Source organism: Maylandia zebra, linkage group LG16 (assembly GCF_041146795.1).
Source record: "Maylandia zebra isolate NMK-2024a linkage group LG16, Mzebra_GT3a, whole genome shotgun sequence".
Lineage (NCBI taxonomy): Eukaryota > Metazoa > Chordata > Actinopteri > Cichliformes > Cichlidae > Maylandia > Maylandia zebra.
This window is the reverse complement of record NC_135182.1, coordinates 18,341,554-18,355,039: the sequence shown is the minus strand read 5'-3', so window position 1 is coordinate 18,355,039 and position 13,486 is coordinate 18,341,554. Positions and strand designations below refer to the sequence as shown.

The 13,486-nt window shown below is 40.7% G+C and overlaps 1 protein-coding gene across 2 annotated transcripts; it reads right to left on the bottom strand.

Moving 5' to 3' along the window:
* Positions 1–5,639: 5,639 nt before the first annotated feature.
* Positions 5,640–12,616, bottom strand: slc5a3b (solute carrier family 5 member 3b). 2 transcript variants are annotated; one of them, XM_004557874.5, is made up of 2 exons: positions 12,241–12,616; positions 5,640–10,086 (listed from the first exon to the last, which is right to left on the bottom strand). In XM_004557874.5, the coding sequence occupies exon 2, from the start codon at positions 9,793–9,795 to the stop codon at positions 7,660–7,662; it is 2,136 nt and encodes a 711-aa protein (XP_004557931.3). In that variant the 5' UTR covers positions 9,796–10,086; positions 12,241–12,616; the 3' UTR covers positions 5,640–7,659. The 2 variants fall into 2 exon arrangements, with proteins under 2 accessions (XP_004557931.3, XP_076731041.1); XM_076874926.1 differs by lacking the exon at positions 12,241–12,616 and adding an exon at positions 10,634–11,673.
* Positions 12,617–13,486: the final 870 nt, after the last annotated feature.

The window sequence follows — 13,486 nt, the reverse complement described above, 5'->3', positions numbered from 1 at the left end:
TAAAAAATGTAAATCCAGTTTATAAAATATGTGCAATTCTAAGTTTTACAACCACAATTTCTTATTACTACCATTCTCTTTCTCTCTTAGGCACGCTTTATTGTCATTTATTACAGCAGTCTTCAGGAATAATTCTCCGGGTTTTATAAGGAACAATCAAAGCTCTTCTTTGATTGTTGGCTGCCTTTTGTTCTGTTCTCTGTCGAGACGATCCCACACAGCCTCAGTAAAGTTGAGGTACAGGCTCTGGAAAGCATAATCAATGACTGATAGTGCTGCATTGTGTGTTTTTCTGTCCAGGTGTGTTTTTACTGCATTCACAGTGAGTTTGGGATCGATGTCATGCTCAAAAGTGAAACTGCTGCCAATCAATTTTGGTATCATGTGGTTGATTAAAATCTTACAATACATTTCCCTGTTTATTCTTTCATCAGTTTTGACAAGTTCCCCAACACCACTGGTTGAAATAATAAAAATAAATAAATAAAGACCGCGCCCCCACCATGTTTTACAGACGGCTGTACATCTCTTCCTCCATGTTAACGTCATTTATTAACAGGCTTTATTTCCTGTTTCTTAAGGAAATTACTTTTAGATACTGCTCACCATTTGCTGCAGCTTCTTGAACATCTGGCTCCTTGGAAGTATTGTATATGTCACCCCATGTTTGCTTTAAAGAAGTACGTTACATTGAAGTTGCTATGTTTAACTGGGAAACCTTTTCCTCCTCAACATCCATTCAGGACCATAAACAGCACTTTATTGTCTTCTGAAACTGCTGTGTTGTTCTGACTATTCTGTCCTAAAATATAGCCTTTTGTTCTGTGACTATTCTTGATCCAATTTATAAGAAACAATTAATATGTCATTAAACTTTATGAAGCTGCATACATGCTGTAATGACAAATGTATTACTTGATGGTTATTACATGTAGCTGTTGACACTTTGTAATGTTGACACAGTTTCTATCCAAACTGTCATTTCAAGCATTTGCTCAGACTATTGTTTGTGTTTTCACTGTCCAATATGGACAATGAACAAAGCATGGCCTGGATGCCAGTATTTTTCCACAAGGACAATATCATTAGTTTCCTCTTGGGAACGAGGGAAGGTATGAGTCGAGTGAGGGCTGGTTGAGGAGAAAAACCTGTTTGTAAGAGAGTTGGAATGATATATTCAATTCAATTCAATTCAATTTTATTTATATAGCGCCAAATCACAACATAAGTCGCCTCAAGGCGCTTCATAGATACAGAGAAAAACCCAACAATCATATGACCCCCTATGAGCAAGCACTTTGGCAACAGTGGGAAGGAAAAACTCCCTTTTAACAGGAAGAAACCTCCGGCAGAACCAGGCTCAGGGAGGGGCGGCCATCTGCTGCGACCGGTTGGGGTGAGAGAAGGAAGACAGGATAAAAGACATGCTGTGGAAGAGAGACAGAGGTTAATAACAGATATGATTCAATGCAGAGAGGTCTGTTAATACATAGTGAGTGAGAAAGGTGACTGGAAAGGAAAAACTCAATGCATCATGGGAATCCCCCGGCAGCCTATGTCTATTGCAGCATAACTAAGGGAGGTCCAGCCCTAACTATATGCTTTAGCAAAAAGGAAAGTTTTAAGCCTAATCTTGAAAGTAGAGATAGTGTCTGTCTCCTGAATCCAAACTGGAAGCTGGTTCCACAGAAGAGGGGCCTGAAAACTGAAGGCTCTGCCTCCCATTCTACTTTTAAATACTCTAGGAACAACAAGTAGGCCTGCAGAGCGAGAGTGAAGTGCTCTAATAGGGTGATATGGTACTACAAGGTCATTAAGATAAGATGGGGCCTGATTATTTAAGACCTTGTATGTGAGGAGCAGGATTTTGAATTCAATTCTGGATTTAACAGGAAGCCAATGAAGGGAAGCCAAAACAGGAGAAATATGCTCTCTCTTTCTAGTCCCTGTCAGTACTCTTGCTGCAGCATTTTGGATTAGCTGAAGGCTTTTCAGTGAGTTTTTTGGACATCCTGATAATAATGAATTACAGTAGTCAGCAATATGGCAACAAGAAATCAACTATTTTAAATAACTAGGGTCAAGTGGTTTCTTGTATATTTCAGCAGTGATATGAAATCACAACAAAACCAGAGTGCTGGAATCCCAGTCTGTGGCTTTAATTTAAGAGCAGGTTGTTGGTTTTAATGGAGGATCTTAAAGTATTGTATCTGAAATGGGGATATTTGGATGTAGCAGTACTAATAATAATGATGGTGAATTTATTGAAGAAGAGCTATTGCAGTTGCAACTTCCATGCATTTATATTCGTAATATTAGCTTCAAAGTGTACTTAACTAAGTTATGACCAACAAAAAATGTCTGGGAAAGAAAATGAATACTTTTAGGTTTGTCTGCTTTTTTTTTTTTTCTTTATTCATCACAGCTGGCCAATCATTTTTATTTTTCAGTCATGAACACTCTGCCTCCCAAAGGTCATCTGTTGGATTAAGATCTGTTGACTGTGGAGGCCGTTTGAGCACAGTGACCTCACTGTCATGTTCAGAAAATCAGGTTGAAATGATTTGAGCTTTGTGACATGGTGCATTATCCTTCTGGAATCAGCTATGAGAAGATGGGTACACTGAGCTCTTAAAGAGATGGACAAGGTCAGCGTGGTTGTAACAAGCAGTGATTTGAGTTACTGTTGCTCTCCTATCAGGTCAAAGCAGTCGGGCCATTCTCCTCCGACCTCTGCCATCAACAAGGCATTTTCACCCAAAAAACTGCCTCTCACTGAATATTTTCTCTTTTTGGACCATTCTCTTTAAATCCTAGAGGTGACTGCAAGAGAAAAACCCAGATCAGCAGTTTCTTAAATACTCAGAGAAGCCCATCTGGCAACAGCAACCTTGTTCAAAGTAACCTAAATCCATTTATTGTTCATTCTGAGGCGCAGTTTGAACTTCAGCAGGCACTCTTCACCATTATTACATGTCTAAATGCATTGAGTTGCTGTCCTGTGACTGGCTGGTTCGTATTTCTGTTAATGTGGAGTTGAACATGTGTATCTAATCAAGTAGCTGGTGAGTGTATATATTATGGTAGAGGGGGGGGAATATAAGGTCATGTGAAAAAGAAATACTGTGCAATACTAAAAAAAAAAGAAGTCCCCCCCTCCTGCTTCAATTGGAATTAAGCAGGTAAATAGCAGCCAGGTGCTGCAAATGAAACACATTGATTAAGTGATCAGCTGTGAATGTGAGCACCTCTGTGACAGTAGAGGTTTTGACAGTTTCACCTGGCATTCAGGTTCAACAGGTTCATGACAGTACAATCAGAAAAAAACTCCAATCCAAATGTATTTATAAAGCACATTTAAAGACAACAAAGTTTAACAAAAGTGCTGCACATGAAACAAAGGTTTACATAGTAAAACAGAAGGGACCATATGCATTATATACACAGACATTCATCCACACACACAAAGCAGTAACACAACAACAGAATTACAAACGTCACAAGTATGGCTTCTAGAGCGATGTCCGTTTGGAGACAAAACTAAAGAGCAGATGTTTGCTCATAATGTACAGCACCACATGTGGAAAAAACCAAACATAGCATATAAGGACAAACACCTCATGCCAGCCGTGAAGCACATTGGTGGAGGGCTGATGAGTTGGGTTTGTTTTACATCCTGTGACTGTAAAACAAACAGATTGCAGTAATTGAGCTGAGCGTGACTCCTCTGAAAACTAATAGAGTCAAATGTGAGGTCGTCTGTAAGAAAGCTAAGTCAAAACTGAGTCAAGCAATAGGACAATGATCCCAAGCGCAGCTGAAAAGAATCAAGGTGTTGCAAAGGCCCAGTCAAAGTGCAGACCTTAACCTAATTGAAAGACCTCTGCATAAATGAATGCTGGTAAACCTCAATAAACTGAAGAAATGTTGTAAAAGACTAGGCAATTTTAGAGACTGACAAACACATACAGAAAATGAGTACTTCAACTTATTGCTCTTAAAGGTGGGTCCACAAGCTATTCAGTCATGCCATGTATTCATTTTTTCTCAAGATCCGGTCATGGCATGTTCTGTCAAGTCCATCTCCGAGGCAACAACCACAAAATAGTTTAAACACCTTTCACCTAAAATAACCTAAAATAAGCAAAGTGGCCTAGAACTAAAAAGCTTAGGCAACATTTTCTGATTTATCATTACATACAGTTACATTACATACACTTCAGCAAATGTTCTTGGTTACCTTACTTTCTTTCAAAATAAATGAACTGCTACACCAGTACCCATAGAGGAGGAATTGCCTGATCAGCTCACTAAACCTTTTTTTTTTTTTTTTTGCCTTGTTTATCAGATTTTCTTTCATAAGAGGCAAATGAAGTCCATTGCTATACATGCTCAGACACTTATGGTCCTCATCCTTGTATGAATAATCCATAAACATTAATCATGTCTTCACGGGGAGGTCAACATTGTGACACAGTTCTAACAAAACAATGCTTTTCCCAAAACCAACTGAGAATCTGCAGGCAGGGTTTCAGGTGACAATTCTAAGTTATTAATTAACATGCTTCAGTCATGGCACCTTCAGAAAAACCTGCCAAGGAAAGTCTGTGTTTGTCTTCCTTTATTCCAATGTGCTACCCACACAGCCGCCTTTGAAATGTGAATGCTACATTCTAACTTGTTGCTATGGGGAGTCACAGGACATCGCTGATATGAGTCATCGTCTAAATTGAAACAGATCATGGCCACTAAATACCACCCTCTGACTAGAAGCAGTTAATGGCAGTGATGACTGTGTCACTCTAAAAAACACACCGTATTAGTCAACAGATTACCTAACCGTACAATATAGCATTTTGCCTTTGGCATCTGTGCTTCATGCCAAGAAAATTTGCATGATGAATGTCTGTTTTCACAATGTAACTTTTAATCCACCCTTAATTGTGGAAAATTACAGAAGTGTGAGGTTTGGTCGCCAGAGGATAAAAGGATGTATGGAGCTAAACTGGTAAGCAGTGGAGATTTGTAAGCCACCGATGCTGGCCTTTTGATTGGTTAAATCTTGTGGGCCTGGAATCACCCAATCCCTGTCTGGCCCTGAGGAGATTATTAGAGCCTTGCCAGGGTTTATATAATCCTGGTCAACAATAAGTAAAAGCTCCCTCCATATATAAACACTGCACACACATGGGATGAAAATTTTGCTACTATAGAAATCCAACATGGAATCCTTCATCTCTTCAGCAGCTCTGAAAACAACATCTCAATCACAGCAAGTTGCAAAATGCCATTTAGACACAATGCAGTTATTCAGAAGTTGTAATGAAAGTCAGTACCAACAGAACCACAAGAGAGGAATTGAAAAGTGAGGTCCATAATTAAACTAATCTGAATTAAAACCATTTAGCAGTTTGTTTGTTTTTTAAACAGATGCCTATGACTTCTTGCATCTTGGAACCAGCAGATAATTACACTGCAATAAAATGTGCCTATAATGCTGCAATAACAGCAAACGCCACCAGCAAACAAATCGTTTGCTGCATACTTCAACTTAATCCTATTATTGTCCAGAAGTGACTTCATTACTCTTTCATTCTCGTTTCATTTCTTTGACTATGAAGAACGAAAACACATCTGGCTTTAGTCTCCACGAAAACTTTATTTTCAATCTCTAAAAATAAAATCCATAAAAATAACAATGTAAAGTCTCTCAGAAAGAAAGAAAGCGTTTTAAAGCTCTTTCCCCATACTCATACAGCAATCGTCTGTTAACCATCCTCCATGTTATGCATCATTCACGCCTGACACAGATAGGGATTGGCCTATCACATTATAAAACTGATGTTTTGGACTGAGGTCATTCAACATTGGTGTCAAAAATACATACAAACACAGTACTTTTCGTTTATTTTTGTATTCTGGGGATGAGGTGTTGATGCGTGAACACGTTACACTGTGGGAACAATGACCACAATCTAGAAGGCCAATGATTTCAAGCACCCTGGCTGAATTGCTTTTTTTTTTTTTTTTTTTTTTTTTTTTTTTTTTAATTAAGAGCTGAATTGCTCTTAATAATCTCACGATTAAGCTCGTCCAGTAAAGTGCTACTTTGTCAACAAATGCCTGAAATGTCATTTCTGCTTAGCATTATCTGTTAATGCTAACTAAAACTGTCTACATGACAGAACAACAAAATCCTGAAAATGACTTTAAACAAACAAAAAAAAAAAAGAAAAGAAGAAATGTGGTATCTAATGCACAAAGTTTCAGTACTTAAAAAACTTAAAGTCTGTGTTCGTCGATGTTTTGTCACTTTAACATTGCACACTAAGACACATTCGGTAGGAGGTTCATAAAAGATGCACTTCAAACAAGATTAAATGACATTTCAGCACTGCAGTGCACTAGAAATACATTAACACACAGTAGATACACAACAGATAGCCTGCTATAGAAGAAATGTACATTGTAGGTGATGCAGTGAGCCCTGAAGTATATTGTACACAATGTGGACATAATGCAATAGAGACAAATTTCAGTAATGTAGAGCACAAAATGAAATTTGCATAAAACACAATCTGACAACTCAACTCAACTCATGACTGTTGGTACTTGTGACTTTTTGTTACGATACAATATTAGTACATGAACTTTCAACACAATACAGTCACAGAAAGATAAAAATAACAGTGAAAGTAATGAAAACAAAGAAGAAAACACACTACTAGGAAATGTAATATAATAAAAATAGCAGTACAGCTCCAGTTATGCCCTGATTTAGGTCATCAGTGACAACATCGTAAACAGCCAATTCAAATGGACCATTTACATTATGTCATTCATTGCAAGGGGAAATGATAGTAGCGATAATAACAACATTATTAGTCTTGTGCTTCTTTCTGCTCTCTCTTTTCTCTCTGTACTGCAAAAGATGTATATATTAAAAACATTAAATATTAACCGTAAGTTTCACTAAATTTAGATGCAACACCTTCAGTAGGCTAAATCAAACAGATATAATAATCACAATAAATATAATGGTAATATTCAATACCAGCAGCGAATGCAATGCTTCGCAGCATTAACTCTTTTTTTCCCCCCAAAGTTCATAATGGCCCCTCAACCAAACAAATAAAAAGAAAAAATTAAAAATAAATGGATATTTGTTAATATCCAATATATGTATGCTACACCAGCAACTAAGCCTACAGTCACTGAGAACAAGAGTAAAATAAAAAGCTTAAAAAAAAAAAAAAAAAAAAAAAAATCACAGAATACATTTATTTTCACAATACAAAAAAGACAAGTGCATATGTCAAATAAGGCAAATATTGAATTCACTTAGAGTACAACAATTCTAAAAATCCCAGTAGATATTTTGAATACAGGAATAACAATAAGCACTGTACAAAATTGACACGCTAGTGTCAAATAAGATTCAGAGTCATAGAGAAGTCATAGTTTTTTGTTTTGGTTTGGTTTTTTTAAAATGTGAAGAAGCTTTCATCATTTAAAAAAAATGATTACACTAAGCTTAGATCCCTGTTAGAGAGCTACAAAATACAACTGTAAATATTACAGACAGAGCTTCATACATCTCTGAAAAGTCAACTCTTTCTAAAAGCCCCAGACACCTCCCACCCCACTCGGTCCTTGTTACTACAGTGAAAAATAAACAAACATGAAGATGCCCACAGAGCAGACTGAGACCAAGCCCAGGTTGAGGAGAAGTTTGACTCGAGGTGGCTCGTACAGCATCTCGGCGATGGCTCTCGCGTCCTCCTTCGCCCCTTTTTGCTGAGCGCTCTGCGATTCTCCCTTATAGCCGCAAACCCAGTCCAGCAAACGCATGCACCTGCTCGTCTCCGCACCACTACGGCAGCCTTCCTCTGCTCTGATTGTCTCCATATTTCTGTTACCAATCTGGGCTCCAGGAGTGGTGGCAGGGGACGTTTCTGTACTTGGTGTTGCTGGGTCATGGTCTGTGGAAGGGACCAGAAGTTTGATATCCATCCCGTCCACGCACCTCTCTTTTTTAACGTCTGGGGGCAGCTCTTTACGCAGGCTTGTGTCACCATTACAGTGGTTCTTCTCAGTCAGCCGGTACGTTTCCTCTCTGTTCTTAGGGGGAGTCATTTCAATGCTGTAGAGCCCCCAGAGGGTGGTGGTGCGAACTTGCTCCTTATCTGGTGGAGAAGTACAGAGACTGACCACAATTGCCACCAACCCTGAAATCCAGAACAGCCCAGCAGCAAAATACATGTAGTGAATTCGAACAACGAAGGCAGGCCTATTATCTGGCTGGTCACAGTGAGGCTGACGGTAGATAAATGCCAGGATCAGTCGTATGGTACCTAGGGTAAAACCCGTCATGCCTCCCCAGAATGCACCTCTCTCATTACATCGCTTCCAGAATACACCTAGAAGGAAAAGGGCAGCAATTGGTGGAGTGAGGTAGCCAGCAACTTCCTGGATGTAGAGGTATGTCTGTCCACCTTGCATCTCAATAATGACAGGCACCCAGGCAATACTGATGACCACCATGACCACAACAAACATGCGGCCCACAATCAACAGTTCGCGTTGGCATGCCTTCGTCCGAAATGTCTGGTAGATGTCCAAGGTGAAGATTGTGCTTGCGCTGTTGAAGATCGAGTCAAGGTCACTCATCAGGGCAGCTATCATGACTGCCATCATAAGACCCCTAAGTCCCACAGGCATCACCGCCATGACCAGACGTGGGTAGGCAATGTTTGAGCAGCCAGCTTGGGAACCACAAACAGCCATGCAGTGCTCCGGCCCGATGCAGGCAATCTCATCTGCAAACAAAATGCGGGATATCATTCCTGGAATGACTATTAGAAACATGGGCAGGATTTTGAGAAATCCAGCCATGAGTGTTGAGCCCTTTGCATGAGCAATGTTTTTTGCTGCCAGTACTCTCTGGACAATGACCTGGTCCGCACACCAGTACCAAATAGATGCAGGCGTCTGGCCAAAAAGAAAACCTGGCCAAGGAATGTCTTCATCCAGGGGACCTCGAAGGATGCTCAGCGAGTTTGGTTTAGGGTCAATGCGACATGAAGGCGAGTATGTGTAGTTTCCAGTGGCTAGTATAGCGGTAACATTAGGAACTGCCTGCATGTACTTAGTTCTGACACCCTCTAGCCCACCGACTTTGATCAGGCTCATAATGGTTAAGGTGAGGGCTCCACCGATCATCAACACTGCCTGAAGGGCGTCGGTGTAGAGCACTGCCACCAATCCACCAGTGACAGTGAGCAGAGCAGTCATACTGATAAGCAGAACAATAGACAAATAGAGATTCCATCCAAGGGACTCCTGAATAAAGAGAGCTCCAGCATACAAGTCCACAGACAGTTTGGTAAAAATGTAAAGCAGCACAGACAAGAAAGCAAAGTAAACCTTGAGTCGTTTGCCACCATAGCGTTTTGATAGGTACTCTGGCATGGTGTAGACTCCTGAGTGGATATACACAGGGATAAACACCCAGCCAAGCAGCTGCAGAAGTAGAAGTGCATTAAATTCCCACGCTCCTACAGCATAGCCACTTGCTGCTCCTGACCCAGCCAGGCCAATGAAATGTTCACTGCCAATGTTGCTGACAAACAGCGAGGCACCTATCACAATCCATGTCATGGAGCGTCCAGCCAGGAAGTAGCCGCTCACAGTGCTGCGATTGGCTTTCCACATGGCAAGAAACCCGATGGCTAGCACCAGGACGAAATACAGTGCCACCACAGCTATGTCCACTGCTTCCATTCCACCAGCCATTTTTTTTACAGATTATGTTTAAAAAAAAAAAAAAAAGTCTTACAGGAAACTTTAAAAAAATAAAAGAAAATAAAGAAAAATGGAAATATATAAATATACTTATTTTGCACTTGTTTAAATGGAATGGAAATGTTGTGCTTTGGTTTGCTGTCTGGATGGAAGTTGTTAAGATCCACTGTCTGGTCAAATACACTACTTGGATGGGGTTATCCACTGGCACTGAGGTCGTTCTAGTTTTTAAGCGGAGGATGCTGCACGTCTCTGGTCTAGAAAAGCCAAGAGTTAAAATTCCTGCAAGACAGCAAAGAAAAACACCACATTAGAGGTTTGATTTGAAGTGTAGTGGGGGCAAAAAAAAATAAAATTACAGAAATGTGTTGCATCTGATGACAAAAATAAAAAGATCAAAAATCACTAATAAAAGAAAATATATGTAAATATATGAAAATATGCTCAGTAAACTACATGAAGCTCAATATATTATTGCTCATTTCCAGCTTTGCAACTCTAGTATTTTTCCAGTGGGATTAGACTTCCTGTGACTTTCCTCGTTAATCTGTTTAAACACAAAAGGACTCAAGCCACACTACTATAAAACCTTCAAAGAAGCATTATGTAAGACATCATGAAATGTGGCAAAGACTATGCCGCTGCGCCACTACCAAATGTGCAGTTTGACTTGTGCCTTACACAAAAACTTGCAGCGCATTAAAATAAACAGGTAGCAAAAATACATTTAGGGCTACAAGTTTAAATATGGAGCTAAAGGAGTATAGCTCCTTTATATATACCACACAAAACAAGGACCGATTCACAATGTCTGCTTTTATGGACACACCTGAATCTGTTAAACTGGCATCGTCATATTCCACTCCTGAAATTAGAAGGACATTTAACTGCACCAAAAGTTTATAGCTAACTGCATTCTGCATATGCTAAATATTCCAAATTCTGCAGGAACATAAAGTTTACAAGAGGGATGGATTAAAATAAAATTCTTGTGTCAGCAAAAAGTAATATGCAAGGGGATGTCAGAGCACATCTGTTTTGTGTCAGTCTCATACACACATACACACACAAACATACAAACACACACTTGGCTGCCAGGCCCCTCCTGAGGTTTCAGCTTGCCATGCATGGGAGAAAATAACCCCACGCATCGGACTTCACAACCATGCTTTATGCATAACCATCCCTCTCTGTAAAAGAAGCCTTTGTTTTCATTTTACCATCTCATCATCAAGGCCTGCGCTCCATGTGTTCACCACAAACTGCCCATGAGACTCTGAAATATAGCATTCATTCATTCAGCAGACAAATAGAATTGTATTTGCAATATCATTATTTAATGCAAGAGTCAAGCTCAATCACCAACACCCCGGTATGCCAGGATGGGGACTCGCGCAGCATGCTCCCACATACTGACATCATGGGTTTAAATAATGCCACGGGGCAGACTTTAGCACATGCATAACACATTAATAAATCCATGTAGTTAAAGTTTCTTTCTTCTTCTTTTTTGTTTCTAAGCCAAGACCTATCTAAGAAGGTCTAGTGTGCAAGTGCATAGCAGTTACTTGACAGCAGAGATGCACGCCAAGACAAACGTGTCCTGGCATGTGCCAATACCACATTGGGAATACGAATTACAATAAAATATATAAACCCTGAGGATAAACAGAAGCTGCAATTTATTTAAGGAGTCGTTAAGGACTAAACTTATGCTGAGCAGCTTACTTTGCACAGCCGGATTTTAAATGAATGTCGCTCTCTGGCAACGGTCACAGCAGCCTACAAGGAGACACCAAATGTGGCACCTCTGCTTTAAATGTCTAATAACACAATAAGCGATCAAGGGCTTTGGAGCAAAGGCCGACTGACGCCATCGTGGAGAGCAGCGGTATAATGGATAGTTAGTGTACAAAACAATGCCAGATGTGCCTGACAGCCTGAGAGTGCCTTTGTGAATACAGAGAGGAGGGCGACACCAGTCTACCACGGTCAGGCAAGTAGTCCCAACTGCACCTAAGTAGTGGGGGGAAATTTCTAGAACAGTCACTCATTCATCCGCCTGCAAAAACTGCGCATCTTCCAAGAGATAGCAGTCGTCATCATTAGCCATCCTCGAGATGCGGGACGCGTTTCCAAACACACACGGACGGCTCTACGCGTACTCCTTCACACTTTTTACCCTTTAAAACATCCGTCATTTCCCCCTGCCTGACGTCAGCTGTAAAACATGAGTCTGGTGGCTCAACAGTCAGTTGGCACCCCATTGAATGAGACCTAGCGTAGCTTTAAATAAAAGCAGCCTCAATGGACTTCCCGCTGGCACGTGCTCGGATATTTTGGTTTATTGACAAAACAGCTCAGCCTCCACACACACACTCACCGGTTCTGCTGATAAAAAAAAAAAAAAGTCAAAACAAGTCGCTACACATGTACCTGGATCGCTAGTGTTCGCGAACGCGCCAAAAGCAAAGAGATTCACAACCGTCTCTCTCCACGCCCCATAGGCGGAGATGTGTGTGGAGAAGCGTCTTCGTACTGAATGCTCGCAGCTTCCTCGGCTCACGTAGGTCGCCTCTCCAGGTTGTGGACTTCACATTAACTGCCGGCGTGTCTCTTCCGACTTTCACAGAAAGCTGTGATGCCCGTCAGACAATGCTGCCCTCGCTCCTTATAGGCATCCGCTCGATTCCACGCCCCACACGTGTATTACACCCGTGACGTGTTACAGGGCGCAAAATACCGCCTACTAGAAATTGCTCCGGTTTATTATCACTAGGCTACTGGTTCTCCTGGTCACCTGTCTGTTTATGTAAGCTTAGGAAGACAGGCAGGTGCACACTGAGCGATTCAACGGGAAGTCGAGAGTCCTGGGTCACGCCCACCCTTTTCCTCAGCGTGCTTTGAATGAGGAAGATCATTTGCTTGTCCTTAAACAAAATAAGTAGGTCAGGCATATGCATTTTTACGAACTCGTGAAAATTAAAAAGTGTCGGGTTTACTTAAACGTGAAAATGGAGAATAGATGTTAGTATTTACTGGTTTGTCTAACTGGGTAAAGTTGTCTAAATGTTTAGTAACTTTCCACTGCTGATCAGACAAAGCATCCCTAAGCTTGCCAAATCTTCCATAATCTTTTATGTACCCCTAATTAGATACCAAGGTGGCTGCTTAACCTGAACTAACACACCTGGAAGGTCTCGAGCTGCTGCCAATCGGGGAAACTGCTAGAAACCCATTCAAGGCCAGGTCACTGAAGTGTAGCTCCTAATGAGATTTATTTTTTTCTGAAGTCTCCCCAGAAAGGAATTTTTGGCCCGCATGCCAACAACAATGCCCATCAGAGGAATAAAGTTATGCATACTTTGCTGTTGCAACAACACATGTTTTCATTTTCCAAGTGACCTGACACGGACGCTGCTATTTGTTGGAGAGCATCGGGCTTGCAATCTGGAGGAAATAGTTGTCATTGTAGAGCAACAAGAGAAAACACCAGCAATCATCAACACCTAATTTATAGTGACTGTTGTGCCATCACTCCATTGCAACACAGAGCTGAGCCACATGAGCTTTGCTCTCTAAAAACAATCATAATAACATTACATCCAGTTGGGAGAAAAGCAAGTGTCTCATTCTTATCAGACAGCAGCACCTCTTGTGTTGAGTGGGCCCTAAATAGTGT

What these genes read in the sequence shown, in the direction of transcription:
- slc5a3b (XM_004557874.5), bottom strand. Translation starts at nt 9,795, where the DNA reads ATGGCTGGTGGAATGGAAGCAGTGGACATAGCTGTGGTGGCACTGTAT.